The 20,608-nt window shown below is 38.7% G+C and overlaps 1 protein-coding gene across 2 annotated transcripts in view; it reads right to left on the reverse strand.

Annotated features, from left to right (window-relative positions):
• Window positions 1-6,055: 6,055 nt before the first annotated feature.
• ip6k1 (inositol hexakisphosphate kinase 1) overlaps window positions 6,056-20,608 on the reverse strand; it is a 36,100-nt gene continuing 21,547 nt past the window's right edge. The window contains exons 2-9 of one of the 2 annotated variants that reach the window (XM_062415580.1): window positions 19,423-19,670; window positions 18,746-18,891; window positions 18,470-18,596; window positions 13,298-13,538; window positions 13,023-13,204; window positions 10,910-11,085; window positions 9,479-9,712; window positions 6,056-8,768 (exon numbers count right to left, since the gene is read on the reverse strand). In XM_062415580.1, the coding sequence (XP_062271564.1) occupies window positions 8,256-8,768; window positions 9,479-9,712; window positions 10,910-11,085; window positions 13,023-13,204; window positions 13,298-13,538; window positions 18,470-18,596; window positions 18,746-18,862 (1,590 nt within the window). In that variant the 5' untranslated portion in view covers window positions 18,863-18,891; window positions 19,423-19,670 and the 3' untranslated portion in view covers window positions 6,056-8,255. Of the gene's footprint in view, window positions 8,769-9,478; window positions 9,713-10,909; window positions 11,098-13,022; window positions 13,205-13,297; window positions 13,539-18,469; window positions 18,597-18,745; window positions 18,892-19,422; window positions 19,671-20,608 lie in introns of both variants that reach the window. The other variant, XM_062415579.1, reaches the window with a different exon arrangement.

A 20,608-nucleotide genomic window follows, 5' to 3' on the forward strand; every position in this document is an offset into this window, starting at 1 on the left:
TCTAAAAATAAAAGACAAAAAATGTTGTTCTATTTTATTGTATATACTTTTCTTTCTGTGGTTGTATAAATTCATAATAATTCATTCACAACACTGTCTGAAAGTAAAACCACCCACAAATGTGCCAACCTCAAATAATCTTCTCTTATTTATTTCAAATATATATTTTTGTACTGTTTTCTTTTTTTTTTTAAATCAGTTTTTGGCAACAGAAATGTGTATCACAGTTTGTAAATGATCTTTTATTCCTCTGTTTGTTTTCATATTGGGGTCAGTGACAAATAAGGGTTTACAGGATGAGCAAATCAAAAATATCTGTAAAAACTGTCTTAAAAGCAGCATCACGCTTATTAAAATGTACATTTTGTATTTTTGTTGGTTTTATGTCATTTGAAATGACATTTGCACCATTTTCTTTAACCAAAAGTAAAACTGAACGCTCCTGAAAATGTCAAATGGTGTAACCACAAAATAATGATAAATGTTAAATATTTTATCCACCTACAGTGTATTTATACAAATAATTACTTCTTTTTCAAAAACATCAAATGAAAAGAAAAATTTGGGAGTATTTCTACATTTAAATTTGAAAGTCAATTTTGTCAATGTTGAGCAGGAAATATACATTTTTTTAATAAATAATTTGTTATAAAATATAGTGTTGCATTGCAGAAGTGGATTATATTTATTCCACATTTTAGTCCATCTATTTTCCTGTATATAATCAGATTTTTATGAAAAGATACTGATTACACCAATTGGACACTGGGTTGCATCACATCATTGACCCATTAATGACACCAAACATCTGAACAACGCAGGGCAGCATCACTCTTAGTTTTACAATTATAATATTCTTTTATCATTTCATTTATTTGGGGCTTACAAGTTTTAATTATTCATTGATCTCATCACTATCATATTCCACTTACTCACGTTATGTTGCCCAGTTTGATGTTTGATGTTGTAATCTGTCAAATTTGACGTATTTCTGAGCACTTTTAGTTCTTCTCATGCATGACGACACTGTGTGATTCAACATATGATCACAGACAGTCGATGTGTCCGTGCTTCAAGCATTTTGCTCCAAAACATTGATTGTTATGAAATGTGTTTTTGGATGTTCATGATTCACAGAGGATGATTCCTTTTTATTGTGATGAATCTCTGACTTTGCTGTAGCGCCATCATCAGGACGAATCTTTCCACTTGTACACAAGAAATATGGTAGAAAGTAAATAAGTGAATAAATAAAATTCTAACACACTACAAAGTCCTACTGACAACTATGTAGTCAAAATGGCAGTAGTAGTAGTAGTAGTAGGTTTTAGCAGTAGTAGTAGCAACCAGTGCTTGAATTACTTAAAAAGTTGAGTATTTTAAACTAACAGCGTGTACAGCAGTGTTTAAGGAGATGAATCATGTGGACATTTTTCATGTGGAGAGACAAATGACTATTTTTTAGGACACTGTTGTAGCTAATCTCCTTAGAATAAAAATGAAAAGTCAATTACTGAAATGAAAGTGTAGAATATAATTAAATGAGGCACAAATTTGCCTCAAAATGTATTTCACTTATTTTTTACTTTTCTTAATTTATTAACTTTTCGATTGATTCATGGGAGATTTTGCTCAAATCGATTGATTCAAATCTGATTCCATGTTTCATGTGCATGTGTTAAATAGTTTACACACAAATGAAGAAGCATCAGTGTGGATCAAAACCAGCTTCAGATTGTGTAAAACAGGAAGTGTCCAAACTATTAAATAAAGAGCCGTAATGTGTCTGCAGGTTTTCATTCTAACCAAGCAGAAGCACAGCAGGCTCGACTCATTTAATCAGCTGATCTCAGGCTTCAGACTATCGATTGGTTGGAACAAAAACCTGCAGGCACATTACGGCTCTTTATGGAGTAGTTTGGACATGCGTGGTGTAACAGAACACTAGCTGGTACCTTTAAAATGTAACTTATTTTGTAGCTTTTCTTGATTTTAATCTCTATAAACAGAGACTGACTGTCCAGCTGCCAAAATCCAGATGAAAGGAGCTGATTAATATGTTGATAGACTCATTTGAGCTGCCTTCAGTCACCATGTGAATGCACTCAGTCAGCAATATGAGGAGCAGCAGGTGATTTTTGACTCTTTGCCCCAGAGTTCTGTCAGGCAACAAACTGGCTGCTGGAGGTTATGTGGAGGAAGGATTTTCCTGCATGTTTTTATTTACAGGTTAATTTTCCTAAAACAATGCTTGAATTTAACATTATTTGCCATTTTAAAGCAAAAATGCCCAATATTCACTAGTATCAGCTTTTCAACTGGAAGATTTCCCAGTTTTCCACGATACTGAACTCAACATATTTGGGTTTTTAACTGTTTATCAAACACTAAGTCATCTGAATATTTTAATTTGACCGTCAGGACTTCACCAGTTTCTAACACTTATACACTCTACAATGGCTTCATTATTATATATTAACTGTCAGACCTGTTGATAATGAAAATAATTGATGGTTGCAGCCTTAAAAGCACTTCTATGATGAATTAATAATACTCTGCCCTCAGATTTGTGTTCAATGAATGAATGAATTTCCTTCGTAAAGACCAGAACCTGAAGATGGATGACGTGTCACAGCTGATATTGTATTTCAGTGATTAATTAGATCGTGACGTAGACCTGAATGATGCAGAGTAAATCCAGAGCTTTTGTTGCTCCTGGGCGTCAGGAGCTGAAGCTTCGCCACATAAATCATAAACCGATATTCGTAAATGTTGATGAAATGAGCCGAGTCACACTGAAGTCACAGATTTTATTTTGACCCTCGCATGAAGATCAAACACCTGTTGCTGTTTTTTTTGAAAGAGAAAAATAAGCTTTAAAGATTGAATACAAGATTAAATGATTCAGGATGAGTATTTTCTTTTACATTTGACACACTGAACGTTTCAGCTGCTTTTTAAAATCAGCTCAGAAGGTTGTAAAGATTTAACTCTGTAAAGGTTGGAAAGGTGGAAGTGTGTGTTTTCATGCAAGCGTGTGACTGACTGCTGGTGATGTGCATTCAGGCTGTTAGCATGTGTGTCGGCATAAATGATATACAGTAAGCGTACCCTGTTAGCATGAATCATGTGTGTGAGTTAGTAGTCGTGTTTATAGTGACTCTAAATGTGCTTAGGCGCCAATTTCCGCCACAAAAAGAAACATAAAAATGAAAAATGTAGGAGCACAGGGGGCACCATGGTGACCAAGTGGTGAAGAAATTGGGCAAAAGCTGCAACTTTGAGTCAACCCAAGAGACGACTGTTGCACATAAGTCATCATCTTTCTCTCCTCTCATTTCCTGTAGTTAAAAATGTATAAAATGCAACGCTTTGATGATCAGACTGGACTCTTCTTAAACCCTTTAAATGGTACTTTAAGTAGTCTGTGCTTGTATTTAAGCACATTACACACTGTAGGAAGCTACTAATGCATCTATATTTATTAGTCCAAAAGTGAAATATTTACTCAAAAGTCAAATAAAATATAAATAGCGGGAAAACAGGACATAAAATGCACCATAAAAAGATGAAATACTGTGTAAAAGATTTGACTTTATCTGACTTCTAAAGTAATAAATTATAATAGATCAGAAAATACAAATACAAAATATTCATCCTGATTATAAGATACTGTGTAATAGTAATATTGTAATTTTGACTCTGCAAATTCCAAAAAAGTCACAATTTTATAATATAAAATAAATAAAATCTCACAAGTCTAATTTAATATCTCATAATTTTTACTTTTAGTTCTGCTTTTCTTTCGTTCTGGCAGAAATCGTCTTCATCTGTCCTCTCTTAAAAACAGAGGGAGTGATTTTGGACATGAATTCAGGCTGTCATCGTCAGAGTTTGAGGCCCTTGAAAAGCGCATCTAATTTACAGCAAGCGTGATACTTTTTTATTTAACTGCACTTTAACTTTTTTTCCAGTAACATTTTAACCTCAGGAAGTCCGATGCACCATGTGTTCATCTTTTATTCAACCTGGAAACAAACTCTAGCTGCTACTCGTATCCTCGTGTCTTCAGTATTAACAGGGATGGAAATTACATAATAAATATTTCAATGTTTCTGACATTTAAAGACATTTATGTGGCCGTCTAAATAAATAAGCGAGATGAGGGTTAAAGTGTGCAAAAAAGAAACTGAAATGCTTCAATCGGGGTCACCTCATGTAGCAGAAAATCTTTCAATCTCAGCTTCACACACTCTGGGAGTTACTTCTGGGAGCTGAAGCAGTCGAGTTTTAATCAGTCTAATTTCTTTTATAAGTTATTAGATGTGATGAAACCGCAGAGAGGAGGAATGTGACTGATTTAGTTCCTGCAGCTGCTTTTATTTCCTGAGACTATTTGGTCATTAGTGACTTTAATCTGAGAGTTTCTGCACCCTGATGGACCAGAGCCATAAATCCTTCTACCCGGACTCTGTAGTACTGAATGATGTGGACTTGGCAGTGTTGCATTAAAAAAACAAACATTTCATATGCAAGGAGGAGGAGGGAGGGGAGGGGAGGGGGGGAGAAAGGGGGGGGCTGGATGAATGGATGGAGTTGGTCATGTCAGTAATTACAACACGAGCCCAAAAGCTTCTGGAAAGATTTAATCTCACTTACTTTTTCACTGTTCTAACAAACAGTCAGGATGATGTCAAGATGTAGAAAATGCTGCTAAATAATTTTCCAATCAATCATAGAAGCTAAATATTCATGAATAAATATCATGATCTGAGAGGAGAACACGTGGAACCATCGCTGCTTCGGTCAGTCGCGACAGTAACGAGAATGTTTTTGACCCCTTGTGGTGGAAACAGGAAGATGTTCATGTGCATGCAGTTCTTTACCGACGCCTTTAAAAGATAAAATAAGAAAAAAAAAAAAGGTGAAGTGAAACAAAGACAAACGATGGCGTCTACGTCCGTCCTAACAGACACAAAGTTAAAGAAGAAGAAGAAGGAGAAGAGCTTCCCATCATCAGAAGTGTTGGAGCTCAGTGAGCTGATCTCAGTCTGAGGGTTTTTTTTTTTTTGGCTGCTGTGACCGATTCTTCATGACATGTTTTTGAGTCGATAACCAATCAAGCGTTAGGCTGGAGCTGAGTCAGCAGCAAATAAAACAGACTTGAGTGAGCTGAAATAATACTGCTTAATATTCTCCTGACATTTCACACATTGTGTCTCTGATGCAATTAATTTCTTTACATTTCTTTCTTTTATCTTTTTTTTTTTTTTAACATTTGAGAAGAGGGGGGGACACACATGTAAAAGACAAAACATTTACCCACACATATGGGTAAAGGTACAATAAAAAAATAAATTATCACCTCAATAAACCAAAAATAAAATATTCATATTTGCTCTCTTTTAATTCCAGCTCCTGCAGTTTGAGTTCCTGTTGCTGACCAGCAGGGGGCGCTGCTGCGTCACAGCCGGCCTCTGGACACTCAGTGAAGGAAGCATAAATGGACCGATGTGAATGTTTACACGTCTGATCGATCAGAGGAGACAAATGGGGACGTTTTGTTTATTAATCAGAAGGCTGGGCTGGGTGATAACTCAACATATTTATCAGCTTTCAGTGGATTCATGATGATTTAAATACATCATGTTTTATAAACTGATGTTTAAATTAATCATTCAAAGCAAATTATAATTTAAAAAAAGTTACATAAGTTTTTGTTTTATATTCTGATCTGATTTAAAGTTAATCAGTCTGATTATTTTGTGATTTTACAGATTGGCCATATTGTGATTTCTATCATAAAACATATCTATATTTATATATAAGCTATATATCAGAAAAATATTCTTCTTCGTTAATATCGATACATCACCCAGCCCTATCATAAAGAATATAGCTCTGTTTTTATTTTATATTTTTTTATTGTCAACAAATCCCATAAAAAGCCCAAAAACTAACAACGTGTTGGTTCGACCCCTCGTCATCACGTGAATCTGTGACGTCCATTTAGTAGCTTTTCTGGAGCTTTTGATTGTAGAACCACGATCAAATATTTCCTTTTTTAATTTTTTTTTTAGCATTTTCAGGACTTCTCGTTCACGTTGGGTTTAAAAATGAACACCTTAAGTTCATTGTTGACGTTGGAAACAGCTGATGACAAAACATTTGTGTTATAAAGGTGCATTTAGTAGATGTACCGGAGCTTTCAATCACCAGGAAGTCTTTTAAAAAAAAACAACAAAAAAACCCCCATAAAATTTAAACATGTATAAATCCACAACAACTGAGCAACTTCATCTGCTACAGAAGACTGAAAGCTCTGGAAAAGCTACTAAATGGACTTAATAAAGTAGATTATTTTTGTGTCATCTGCTGTTTTCAAGATCAAACTCGACCTTTTAGGCTCACCGTGGCAGTTTAAGGGGTTTAAGGCGTTGATCGTGAACCACTGACGTCCCCGTCACCTCTCTGCTGTCTGCTATTAAATAAAAGGCGTAAAAAATGTCATCGAAATAATTATATATATTTAGAAAAAGAACTTTAAATCTCACAAATATATAGTGTAATTTGTAATAATAATAATGATAATAATAAAAAAAGGCTGGACTCGTGTTAATCAAATAGGAAATGTGTTTGTTTGCTATTTTCAACAGCGGATTCATTTGAGTTATTAATTTAGGATTAATTTGATTTGGTGCTATTTTGAGTATTTCTGGCAGCAGGATGATGTTTGTGGGATTGAGTTAAAATAAACTACAGTGTGTGTGTGTTTTCATGTCATCTGGTGTAACTAACTAAGTGACTGATGTGTTTTTTTAATAGTTTTTTTGGACATCGACGGAGCTCTACGGCACGAAGCCATAAGATACTTCAGGCTTTGGCTACACAAACTAAGATACTTGTTTAGTAGATGAGTTCATTCTTGGTTTTTTGGGTCTTTTTGTGGAATTTGTTGACATAAAAAAAAGAAGAAAATGACCAGACTTATCCTTTTTGAGACGTTTCATCATGAGACAATTTGGGTAAAGTAACACTTATGCTTCCAAAATTACACAATAACCCAGAGGATGATTTTTACAGGACACCAACTACTAACGTTTCTTTGAATTAAGCCCCAAAAATGGACAATACAGCGTTTTGTTTTTTTTTTGTTTTTTTTTAAAAGAAATCATCTCTATTCTCTCCTTAAACTCTACTTCTATGATGCACTTTTATCTCCCTGTGGGGCACGACGCCGCCCCTCTGCACTGCTGAAGAAAGAAAGAAAGAAAAAAAAAAAGTCGCTGTCTATCATCGCCATCTATTGCTTTAACAGATGTTTGGATGTGTTTCCGGGAGCGTTTCCAAGGTAACGCTAAAAGAGTCTGTTCACCTGTCCAGGTTTGGTTTTTGTAGAGAAGGGAGAAGAAAAGAGGAGTGGATCTGTGAGAGGGAGTGAGAGTGGGGTGAGTGGGGAGGGTAAGGAGTGAAGAAGAAGAGGAAGAGGAGGAGGAAGAAGAGGGTGGCGTGTGGGGGGGTTAACGTGAGTGTTGGCCAACTTCAGTGGGCGGTCCCTGGGATTCAGCTGATTGGTCATCAGAGAGGACGCTCTGTCAAACAGCTCCACAGACAACTGTTCCCAGGATGTGTGTGTGTGTGTGTGTGTGTGTGTGTGTGTGTGTATCGAGTCATCTATCTTTGTGAGGACAAATCTGAATTTCAGACCTCAGGAGCGAGGACATTTTTGGGGTTTTAGCTGTTCAGTTGAGAAGTTAAAAGTTAAAGGATAGAGGGGGGGGGTGAGGAATGCATGATGTAAATGAGGGTCCTCACAAGAATAGAAGTGCAGTGTGTGTGTGTGTGTGTGTGTGTGTGTGTGTGTGTGTGTGTTGCGCAGAGCCTCAGACAGACAGGTTCTCCATATATCAGCTTTAAATTGCAGCCATTTCAGCTCCAATTGTCCCACCTCCTGGCCGTTGCTATAGTAACTACTTGACTGTCGAATGCCCACGTTGCCATGGTGACGCTCTGGGAGGACCCCCCCCTTACCCCCGCCCGTTCCATATTTACAGCCGAGGCGTCTCGGTTATTGAGAACACTGCAGTACAACCTGCACTGACTGTACGACCTGAACAAACTCACAACATGTGTTCGTGTGTGTGTGTCCCTGTGTGTGTCCCTGTGTGTGTGTCCCTGTGTGTGTCCCTGTGTGTGTGTGTGTGTGTGTGTGTGTGTTTGTGTGTCCGTGTGTGTCTCCGTGTGTGTGTTCAGGACTATGGCAGGTTGTCCTCCTGCAGGCTCTCCAGGATCTCGATCAGGCTCTCCAGTCCGAAGACGTAGCCCCGGTCCGGCCCGTCGTGCACCGCCGTGTCACCGCGGAAACCCTTACAGGTGGAGTGGGCGAAGTCGATCATACGAACGTCCACCAGGGGGGGCTGCTGGGGCTGGGAAACGGGGGGAGGCGGGAAGGGGTTTAAAACGGGAGAGGGCGCGGAGGAGTCTGGATGGGGGCGAGGCGAGGGGGGCGGGGGCAGGAAGGAGTGGCAGTCTGACTTGGTGGGCGGGGCCTGTGGGGGAGGATGAGACGAGGGGGGGAGCGGAGCCGTCAGCCCAGGTCCCTGAGAGGGCGGTGGCCCCGGGTTCTGACTCATGTCCGTTTCACAGGGGGCGTCGGGGAATGGAGGCGCGTGCGGAACGGGGACACAGTGGGGCTCTGCGGGGGCCGCGGGGGTCTTCTGCCAGGATGAATGCTGCCCAGAGCCGAGGACTGAAGGGCCCTCAGGTTCCTACAGAGAACCAGACACAGTGAGACCAGTGAGGCAGACCCGGGGGGGGGGGGGGACTTTAGAAATGTAATAGGTTACAGATTACTAGTTACTCTGTTTAAGATGTAATAAATAATGTAACTATTTCAATTACTTAATCAAAGTAATGTAACTTATTACATTTGATTATTTTTCTATTTTTCTAACCAATGTTTTCAACTGTTAGGGTAATTGTAAAAGCAACATTTATCTCTCATTTGAAAATATATTCATTAGTGTAGATTTTGGAATATAAAATAAAGATTTTATGAAAAAAGTCAAAAGTCTGGTATAGGCTTAACTGGTACTGTGACACCATTTAAGCCCATGTCATGATTTATGTACAAAATATAAAACATATTGATTTCAAAGAATTAAAAACACCAATATATGTATTCAGTAACACGTTAAATATTAAAAAATGAGGTAAAAACCCTCCTGAGCAAAATCTTGAAAGTCTGACTTCAAATATAACCTCCTTTGTTATCATCAACATTTTCATAACTAATTGAATTTCTAAATGTAACGGATAACAGTTACATTTATTTATTTATTAAAGGGGACCAAACATACTTATATATATACACTGTTGTAATGTTAGACGTCAAAGATTCAAAACTTGAGGTGAATATATGTTTAAATCCAGGGCTCTTTCACTCCTCTGGAGCCACATTTTATAGTTCTCGTCTCACCTTTCCCTCATAGATGATGAGCAGTGACGACGAGTAGAAGCGATACGACGCCTGCCTCTCCAGCACCGTCTTCAGGCTGCGAAGCTTATTCAGGATCGGCTCAAAGAGGTCCCGCCTCATGCCTTTGCCGTTATGCATGTACTGGTAGAGGGCCTGGCGGAAGCCCTCGATCGACAGGCCGCGGCCGTAGTACTTGTTCCTGCAGAGGTAGTGACCGGTGCTCAGCTGGTACACCTGCAGGGACGAGAGGAAGAGAGCAACGGCTGAAACGTCTCTCTTTAAATTCAACATTAGATTATTCAATATGTAATACATCATATCTGATAGTATTTTAACATGCAGTCAGATTCTCAAAATAAATTCAAATCATAGTATCCCTTTTTAAACCTAAATGAATACTGACATTATAATGCAGTGTTTGTGTTTGTGTGTGTTTCATTTGGGTAGGTGCGGTTACCATGGATGTATTATAAGAGCTGGATACCAGACCAAAAATGTTGCTAATTCAGTCCTATAAGAATTGCTCGGCTGGTGCATACGCCAGAAAAAGTTTCTAGCTTCTGGGTTTATGTGTCCTGTCGTTATGTGTCCCATTGAATAAGTGGTTTTGGGTTTTTTTTTTGCAGGTCTTCCCCCAAACTGTTTAACTAATGAACTTGGTCTGATCCCCTTATCCCACACACTCACTGGAGGACTACAAATCAAATCTCTTTTTGTGAAATAATATAAAAGTATGCCTTAAATACATATGACCTGTTACCACAAGCACGGCTGCTGTTTGCACCTTTTTATATTGCATATTGCACTTTATTGCCCTTATAGATTGTCAATGTTTATTTATGACTTAAATTGTTTTTAATTGTCTTAAATGTTGTTATGGCTCAGGGAGTGTTATCTAAATTGTGTGATACTGTCTGACCTTTAATATAATAAAAATAAAGCTACTAACTACCTACTAGTGTTTCCTCTACTGGCCCTGCCTGCAAGTTCCCACTCGGCCCACATGCTTTACATTGTGATGACAACACTGTTTTTTTAATAACTTTTCTTGGCTTGAGGAAAGTTTTACACATATAAAATCTCAATGGAACAAAAATTCATAACAGAAAGAGTCAATTGATCTTGTCTGCAGTTTGAGGTGTCCTCTCAACAATTTACAGACGTCTCTTTAACAGTGGTGGTCTATGCAGGAAAATGCTATTTGGGGCACTCAAGGCTTTTTTGCTGCAATACCGCAAGCGACCTCTGGGGGAAAAAAAACCGGCTGATGGCTGAGCAGCGGCGCCCTATCCAGCCCTTCTTATGCATTCATGGCAGTGACTCATGCACTTAAGACGTCTCTGTTCACTCACAGGAGTTTTACATTTCATTCATTTGTTTCGAGCTCATCACTGAAAAGCTCATTACAGTCATTTAAAAAATTTGCCCTACCTGCATGCCACACACTCTGACTCCAAGCGTCCCTGAAGTGCTCTGTTCACATTTCTTCATCTGCCTGGCCGCCTTCTCCTCGGAGGCGTCGTCTCCGTGCTGCCTGGTGCCCATCTTCAGGTCCAGGATGCAGGGGTAAGAGAAGTGGTGAACCACGTTCTCCAACAACAGGAACTCTGGTAGAAGTGCTGCCGTTAAGAAACAAATATCGAACCAATATCTTTCAATTCTAGTTAAAACACAGATTTGTCTTCTCTTTATGGAGGGTGAAGGGATAAAACCAACAGCTTATATTGTTCTATACTTGATCGAACACTTATTTATTGCAAGAAGTGGACCACATTTTTTAGAAGCAGATTATATTAAATGAGCTAATGTGACGCTGCAGGAGAGCCGTGCCAGTTTAAAGATGAATGCTCAGGTTTATTGATTTGTCTGAAAGTCAAATAATTGATTCCTATTCCATTATTTTCCTATTGTCTATTAGGAATCTATTGTTAATAAAAAAAACTTCCTGCATATGTTTTGAATTTTAAAGTCAATTAGAAAAGGGGAGGATTGTGTCCTTTGAGCAACTGAAACATCTGCAGAAACTAACAGAAAATTAACATTAACCAAAAGTGAACAAAGTAAAAAAGAATGTGTCAGTCAAGTTGTTGTACTGATGGAATTAGCACAATGGAAATGTACATTAAACTGGATTTGTCAAGACAACAGTGGAGGAAATGCTCTTTTGCCTTACACAAATATGCTAATTGTTTATATATTTTCCCCTTTTATTGTATTTCCACATCTTTGTCACAGTGTTATTGTGCTTTGTGTCACACATAAAAATGCCATCTTCTTTTTGTCTGTCTGTGTCTAAAGGATTTAAATTGAGCTCTTGTTTTTACAGAAATGGCTTAAACACTGAAAAAGCTCTTTTCTTCTCCATAAAACTCAGAACGAGAAAGTCTTATCATCCTCGGAGATGTACGCTGCACGCAGATAATTTCAATAAAGTGAACGTATCATACATCTGTTGTGATGTGGAAAGCTATCTTTCATAATACGAGCTGACAGCAGCCTTGTTGAATCTGTTTTGATAGAAGACAGACCGACGTTGTTGAGGACACGGTGTGTCACTTTTCCTCAGCTGTGTTTTCCAGGCAGCTGGAGTCTGGTCTCTTTGAAGCTTGAAGATCAAAATATGACCTTTGACCTAATAACCGCAGACACTCCGAACCCTCCACTTCATTCCTGCCCTCCTCCACCTCCACCTCCACCTCCACCTCCTCCACCTCCTCCTCACAGTCTCACTCACATTTACATACAGCGCCTGCTTCTTATTGTACAGGTAAACAAGGTTTCTGCCTACTAAAACCACTGAGTCACAGTCAGAGCTGTAGGCAGCAGTAATATGACTTTAACTGGCATCACTAGATTTGCAGCAGAGCTTTTATATATTTACATTATTTATCACCCTTTACCAGCCCTTTGTCACAGCTGCAGCTCAAATACTTTCTGTTCTGCTCAGTTAGAGGCTTTGAAGTGATCTGAGCACCATTTCACAAGTTCAATATCTAATGTGACCCTAATTTGAGCCCACAGCTTAATGAGTTCAGTTTGAGAACAAGGTCAGTGGTTTTTATTTTTACTTTCTCTCAGATGTTTGCTGTCAGATTCACACAGAAACGCAGAGGTTCCCAACAAGTACTCCTTCATCAACACTGAACTGGATTTTATTTCATGCTTCTAATTATATAAAAGAAGATGTTGTTATTCAGAAATTGTTGATGTTTGTGGTTTCTAATTTCAAAAGGTATGAGTGACAGAGGATGAAAATTTATAGATGATAAAATGTACTACTGTTCTTTTGATTGCATTATTTTTTGCATTAGTATTTATTAGCCAAAACTGTGAGCTCTAACGCATAATCTTAGGAGGTGAAAGTTTACTCTTGATCTCAGAAACAATACTTTGACATACTAATGGTTTAAACTGTATCTCATAGTCTCCCTCAGTGGATGGATGTTTTAAAAGCTAGAAAGTGAATCTCTATTTAAGATGATTTTTTTTCAAATGACAAAACAACATTGAGTATCGGTGGGTGTGACTGTCTGGAAAAGGATACTGAAGAGTTTGCGGTCCTTTGATTCGGACCTCATGCGACTGAGCTGCTGTTTGTGGCAGCGGAGGCTCCAGGGGTTGTGGCTGATCTTCTCCGAACTCAAACCGCTGTTCCAGTCCAACATCTGGAAGGGGACGTCTGAGTGGATCTTTGGGTCGAGTCTGGGACTCTTCAGCTCTCCAAGACTGCAGGGAGGAGGAGAAAGTGAGTATAATTAATACCGCAAAAATGCTGCTTGTGATCCTCTTGTTTGTGAAGCAGATCTAATATGATCTTACTTATCAGAGGAGTCTGTGTCATGCGCCTCCCTCCTGTCTGCCCGCTCTTCCTTGTGGTCTGAGGTGGAGGATGATCGATGAAGGCTGCGGCGGGAGTGTTTCCTCCTCGGCTGTTCCCTCTCAGGGGGATCACGCTCCTCGTGCTCTCCAGCCCCTCCCTCCATGTTGCTCTCTCCATAAGGGTAAGCTACCAAGTTGATGTAGCCGTCGGAGTCGCCCTCGAAACACACCAGCACCACACCTGACAGGACGGCGAGAAATACAGACAGGATGTTTAGAAATATCCGACATACCGTACCTATTAACACACCAAGACAGACATATTATAAAATACTTGGAAATATCTTATGTAATGTTTGACGTCTGAAGCCTAGAAACAGCAGAGGTTAGAAAAGTTACAGCAATGTGACTCAACAATGGAAAGCAGCCAACAACTGCATTTAAAAAAAAAAGGGGGCCTCAGTTCTTAAAAACCGAGACGAGTGCGGCTCGATCCAAATTATGTTTAGCCTAATCAAGCCTTGTAGGGTCTTATTGTGTTGCCACAGATCTGTATTTCTTTATTTATTTTTAATTATACGTACCAAAAAAAACCCAACAACTACACATCTGTTTTTAGAGATACACTAAATGTTCTGGAAATTCAATTGAGGAACTGTTTATGCATTAAATAACCAGATAGGAATGTCTTACAATGTTTTATTTAAACATTAAGCTGTTATTTTTAGCCACAGACACAGAGTAGAGCACATCATCCCCGCTGAGTGAAACGCCAAACATCCTCCCTTTTTGTCCAAATTAAATTTCACCGTCAGTCGGCTCACTGGAGGGAAATCAACTGAGCACACTGGGAAGTAAAATATTTGAAATATATAACGGTATAGAGTGGCTGCTATGTAAACAGACAGTCAGACTTCTTCTCCATCTCCACACTTACGACACGAGGCAGTAAATTTAATAAGATAATATAAAAAAAGGTTTCTTGGGGGGGAGATAAACTTGACAGATTGAGAAAGTCGTTCCTGGGCAGCTGTCTGTCTTCGGTGATTCAATCAGCAGGACAATGGTAGTGGGCAGAGATCCAGAGCTAAATATAGACTCCTTATGGACCGCTGTTGTCATGGCACTGGGACCCATAACACTACACAAGGTGGACTGGTGAGAATACTAGACACACTAGTAACTGCAGGTCAGCGCACTGGGAATTCTCCATCCACACAAACCTTTCCATTATGTCTCATGTAAAGTAGCTCAGTGCGGCACGGGCTGAATAAACCGAGTGGAGTTTCAAAATAACAGCTGATGACATTTTGATAGAAATAAACTCTTTTTTTAAAAAGGTCAGATTTTCTTTTTCTTAACCAAGTGATTAGTTGTTTAGTCTATGAAAGAGCAAAGAATAGTTTAAAAGAAATGCCTCGAAAATCGTCCAAAGTCATAGCTTGTTTATTATTGTCACTCATCTGAGACAAGAGGAAGCAAGGGTCTTCAGCTACGTATAGGAACTCTATGAGGCTGTACAATACATGCTGATATTTAGCAGGTATAATGTTTACCATGTTGCAATATAGGTTTTGAAAGTCAGTATTACATAGTTAACATGTGTGGTGTCAGATGTCAATCAAACTGCAGCGCCACAGCCAAATAAACCACTCAAGAGAAAGCAAAATAATGATTTAGTTAACGGCATTTAAAAGTCCCTGCTACCCCCCCATAGGTGTTTCTACTTATTCTTCATAATCAGGGTTCTGCTCTGGTTGAACTGGGGCTGAGCAAAGCAGGAATTACATGATGTTGAATTAGAGAGATATTAAAAAGCTATTCATTTTTCTCACCCCAAACAGGTGCAACAAAACCAAAAGGTACGGTTAATGAGAGTCAATTCACACACACACACACACACACACACACACACACACACACACACACACACACACACACACACACACACACACACACACACACACACACACACACACACACACACACACACACACACACACACACACACACACACACACACACACACACACACACACACACACACACAGTTAGAAGAGGTCTATTCAAGCACACAGGTCTAATCAGTGAAAACAACCTACAAGTGCACTCCGTGTGTGTGTGTGTGTGTGTAGGGGATTTAATATTTAATATTTTGTTTTTTTAAAATCTTTTCAAAGCTTTCTCACCAGGCTTTGTAATTTATAGACCTTTTTTTTTAACTTCAGATATTTAACACATCCACCTCTTTAGAAGCACATAATTAATAACATGAATAATGGCTGCACTCCTTTTATGTGTGCAGGTATCATATCAGGGTTCGGTGCACGCTGGCTTTCTAGGACACAAAAATACAACAGAGCCACTGTTAATGTTATTAGTTACACCTGTGCCTTTACTGCTATGACAAGTCTGCTGTTGAAAAGAAGCACTTCCACTCCCTTTATGCGCTACATTATGGGACAAGACTCACCTTTTCAAATCCAATTTTAATGTTTGATTTGTTTTGTCTTTCTATTTTGTTTCTTTTTCTCTGCATTTCTTTTATTGATTAAGTTTTAATTTATTCTCTTTGCTTTTATTGTTTTGATTCTGTAAAGCATCTTTGAGTATTGTTAAAAGTGCTCTAACAATAAAATGTATTATTATTATTAAAAGCACATTCAAAAATTCGATATTTTTTGTCTGCATGCTGATTTTGTTTTGAGTAATTGTCAGTTTTCCTGTGTGACCCCACAATATAATAAAAACCTGTGATTAGATTCAGTGCATAAAATGTCTGCAGTGTCTAAAATGCAAACATTTCGACCTCAAAGAGAGATGAAACTAAAATGATGACTCCATTCGATCTTAAGTGTTTCAGTGTCAGGGCCCGGGCGTTGTCTATGTGGGCTCACTGCAGAGATTTACAGCCACACCTAAATGGGACAGAGCCATCATTTATAATATTAGTTACACCTGTGCTTTTCCTGATATGACATGTCATCTCCCAGCCTCTCTTCATTCCTGCCTTCCTCCTCTCCTCACTTTCGTCATCTTCTCCTGTCTTACATAATTCGCGGACATGATTAATAGGTCCCATACAGGTAAAAGAAGATGAGATGTGTAAAACTGTGTGTGTGTGTCTTTAAGTGTGTGGGTGTGTTGGCTATCACAGTGTGTTTGGATCTGTTACTACAGCAAAAAAAGCAAGTGGAAACAGCCACGTGCTTGGCGATGAAGAGCAGAACAGCTAAACCACTTCACTTCCATTAAACATCCGTACTTCCTTCACTCGCTGCCTTCTGCCAGCCACTCCATCAGTCACCAAAACCCATCAGAGTAAAAGATTATTTAGAGCCATGTTTAACTTACACAGCAGTTTCCCTAAAAAAAAAAAACTCCCAGAAAGCAACAAAAAAAACCTGGATATATCTCTTTGCATCTAAATGTGTGACAGGTGCAGCTGAGGGGCCACAAAAGTAGAATTAAAAAACACCCACATGCTGTCTCTGTCTCTTTTTAGTGCTGCCTGATTTCATTATTAATGCAACTTTTCAGTGAAAACCAGTCTAGTCTTCAGTCTAGCAGTGAGCAAGATGGTGCATGAGATTTTCCACTTCTATTGAAAGCAGCTCTAATCCTTCAGTGAATTATAAAAAAACATAAAAACAACTAAATAATTTACAGTAAATGCACTACTTTTAAATGTGTGTGTGTTCGGCTCTTTGAACTGGTGTTTATCCTCTATCAATAACTGATTTAGACAAGGCAGGGTGGGTTATTATTATGTATTAGTGGCTGTGAGCCGTTTTCATTGTGTGTTTTGGTGTTAAGTATTGTTTGGATCTGCTGTCAGATTAGATGGATTTATCCAAAAGTAAACTCATCTGTAATCTTGTGTTGTGGCTGCAGAGGATTGACCGCCGCAAACCGCTGACAGTTGTTGACACTCAAGTGAAAGAGCGCTCTACGAGAACGTGTGCCACATACGAGTGCCTAGAAGTATATTTTGTATAAATGCTACCAGAATAATAATGACTAATCATCCTGCTACGGCAGACTGACTGCACTCCCCTTTGTGGCCCTGAGTCAGTGTAAAGTGTTGTGATTGAGGGTGCATGAAAACTAGTTAGCAAGTAAGCAGAAAAGATCTAAATGGAGAGCTGATAGTAACACATGGATGCTTCTGACACTCCAAGCGATAGTAGATACAGATACAAATCTTGATCAAAAAACAGCCTAAACACAACACACATAAAGCCAAGATCAATAAGTCTTCACTGGAGTCGCTCTGCTGCAACAGATCCAACACATCTGCTGTTTTTTCTGCAGTGAAATACGATAAAACAGGGATGTCAAACTCATTTCAGTCGAGTAAAACCATTGCATATACACATTATATATATTTATATATGTTGTAGCCTGTTCTAGCAGCTCTATATACATTTCTCACTTTAAAATCTGTGCATTAACAATATCAAACTCAGGTATATGATCATTCAACACCAATATTAGTCTTACATAATGTTACTTTTTTTTTTTACTACTATTGCTTTTATTGCTTTTGTACTTATTATTATATTATCTATTGTTCTTTATTCTTTTTTTATTGATGCTCTTCTATTTTTACTGCCAGCTTTGCTTCTGTAATAATGTAAATTCCTCCACTGTGGGACTAATAAAGGAATATCTTATCTTATCTATATATATATATATATTATAGCTTTACTATAATAAACCATTCAGGAGGTACGCTGATAAGAGACAGAGATAAAATGTGTCTAAGGCCCTCTCAAGGAAAAATGTGTTCTTCAAATCTGAATCACGTAGCAAGTCAATTATTAATTTGAACGTCCATGGCCAGATCAGGAGCCTTGACTGTGAGTGGTGAGTGAAAATAAGCAAGAATAACAGTATGTTTTATTTAAAATCTGTAATTACTTTTCTGCAATATTCACACTTTGCATAGTTATTCAGTGGGCCTGATTGGACCGGTTCTGGCCTGCGGACTGTATGTTTGACACCCCTGATATGAAACATGTACTGACAGGATATGATGAGAGGATACTTAAACCCATCTCATAATAGAGCTGTAGGGAAACGTCACACAGTAAGTATTGAGAAGAGTTTTTAGGTATCAACAGTTGACCAACACATCCAGCAAGCATCCATCAGAGAGTTGAGATTGACCTTTATACTCCGGAGTGAACTCCTTCATCTCTGGAGGCAGAGACTCGTAGAAGCGCTGCTCCCTGCTGATTAGGGGCTTACACACCGTGTGGTCATCGTAGCGCATCATACTGGTGTGACCCCCCACCTGAAAACAAACAAACAGACACACACACACAGTTAAGAGAGAAAAACAGCTGTTCAAGGTGGTTTTATTTGAGTAAAAGTGTTTTTTCCAGACAAAAATGAAAGAGGCTCTAACTTTCTTTCAGCCTTTCTGTAAACGTTTCTACCCACCTGGTGTATGAAGGGCTCCAGTGGAACGCCTCCTCCTCGTGAGCGAAGTGAAGCCCCTCCCCCCGGCCCCGTCCCCTGTAGCTTGCTGTCCATGTTGTTGGTGTGAGGGAGGCACATGGCTCCTGGAGGACGCACCACGCCTCCTCCTGCAGAGAAGAAGAGGAGGATTTAACAAGAAAGGTGACAAAGAGGAAGGTAGCTGCTTGTATGATGACAGGGTTTGGTTTAAAATGTATTGATGATAACGTTTTTCTATTAATCAATACTAAAATTATACTTCTTTGATATCTTACTTTGAGAAATATGAATACAAAAGTGTTTTTATTTTAATTTTAGTGCCTAAACACAGACATTTGTACAGTCAATACTGGCAAAATATGATTTAAATCACAAACTATCTGATCTAAGAGTAAGAAAACAAGATAACAAAGCTGACCACGATATCCAAAACCTAAGACAATATCTAGTCTCATATCACAATATTGATATAATATCAATATATTGCCCAAACATAGTTCATGACTCTTGGTTTGCTTGAAAAAAATGGAAATTACTTCTACTAAAACATTTTCTGCTTTGGACCAGATAGACAAATTTAAACTACAGGTGTGAACATTGAAAATTCCTCCATCACCACTGTAATATATCAGGGTCCTAAGTCCTGGTCCTGGTCTTACCCGGGGCATTGGCTCTGGTGTGCAGTGATGGGGAGGGGGGGGCGCAGGGCACCACGGGCTGCTGGGAGCGCACGCCGGCCCCGGGGGGAGGCGGCGCCAGACCGAAAAACCACCTCGCAAAGCCTCCAATTAGAGTGCTCCAATCCACCGCCGGCAGCACTGAGACCCAAACGGGACAGGGGGTGGGGGGGCAGAGTTTGGGGGAGGGCAGGAGAAGCAGGGTGTCAGCAGGGCAGGGTCACCGCTTCCTAGAGAGAGAGGAAATGACACGATGTTGAGTTAAAGCTGCATTATTTATTTTTTATTGAGGCGAGAAAGAATCTGGGTATAATACATAAGATCCTTCAACATAATTATCATTCTTTCTATTAATTACATTACATGAATTTGTTCTGCTGAATATATACACACACTTAAAGCTGCTTTAATAGAGTTTTTTGGCCTCTTGCAGTAAAGTAAATGAGCTGATTTTTATTTTATTATAATACGAATCATTATTTTTATGCTGAACTCTCATATTTTAGTCAAGCTTTTTGCTTTCTTGCTCTCTTCTTATTTTTCATTACTGTTTTCTTTTTATATTATAATTGGATTTTCTTGTTTTTAAAAAAATTGTATATTTTAATGTTTCCAATTTTTACTTTTTAAATATTGTGTATAAAACGCGATATATAAATAAAGCTGCCTTTCCTTGCCTGAAAAAACAAAAATATGAGCTAAAAGAGGCTAAAACTCCAAAGAGCTGTTCTGTACTTTTTAAATCAGGTGATAATTAATCCTTACAAACCCCCAATTTCACATTACAGCCATCTGATCCATTGCGAATATAAAATAAGAAAATATTTGAGATTTTCTTCCATTTTTCCCCCATTAAAGTGAGTTTTTCTGTATCTGAATTGAGGGATATCCCCTAAAGGTTATAGGATGTATTACTGCACACATTATAAAGACCCTGTGATTTGATATTTGGATATACAAATAAAAACTGACTTGACTTAAACCAGTAAAGGTTGTTGGGATTGACATATAGCTTGCGTGTAATAATGAAAACAGGGGAGGGGGAGGAGCTATATACGTTATCATAAATTACGTCATCTTTCTTTCTCATTTACAAACAGTCCTGACCCAAAGATCCACGCAGCTTCTACTCGCCTCACTCGTAGAAATAAATAACACACACACAGTT

Source organism: Scomber scombrus, chromosome 3, assembly GCF_963691925.1.
Source record: "Scomber scombrus chromosome 3, fScoSco1.1, whole genome shotgun sequence".
In the NCBI taxonomy this organism is placed as follows: domain Eukaryota; kingdom Metazoa; phylum Chordata; class Actinopteri; order Scombriformes; family Scombridae; genus Scomber; species Scomber scombrus.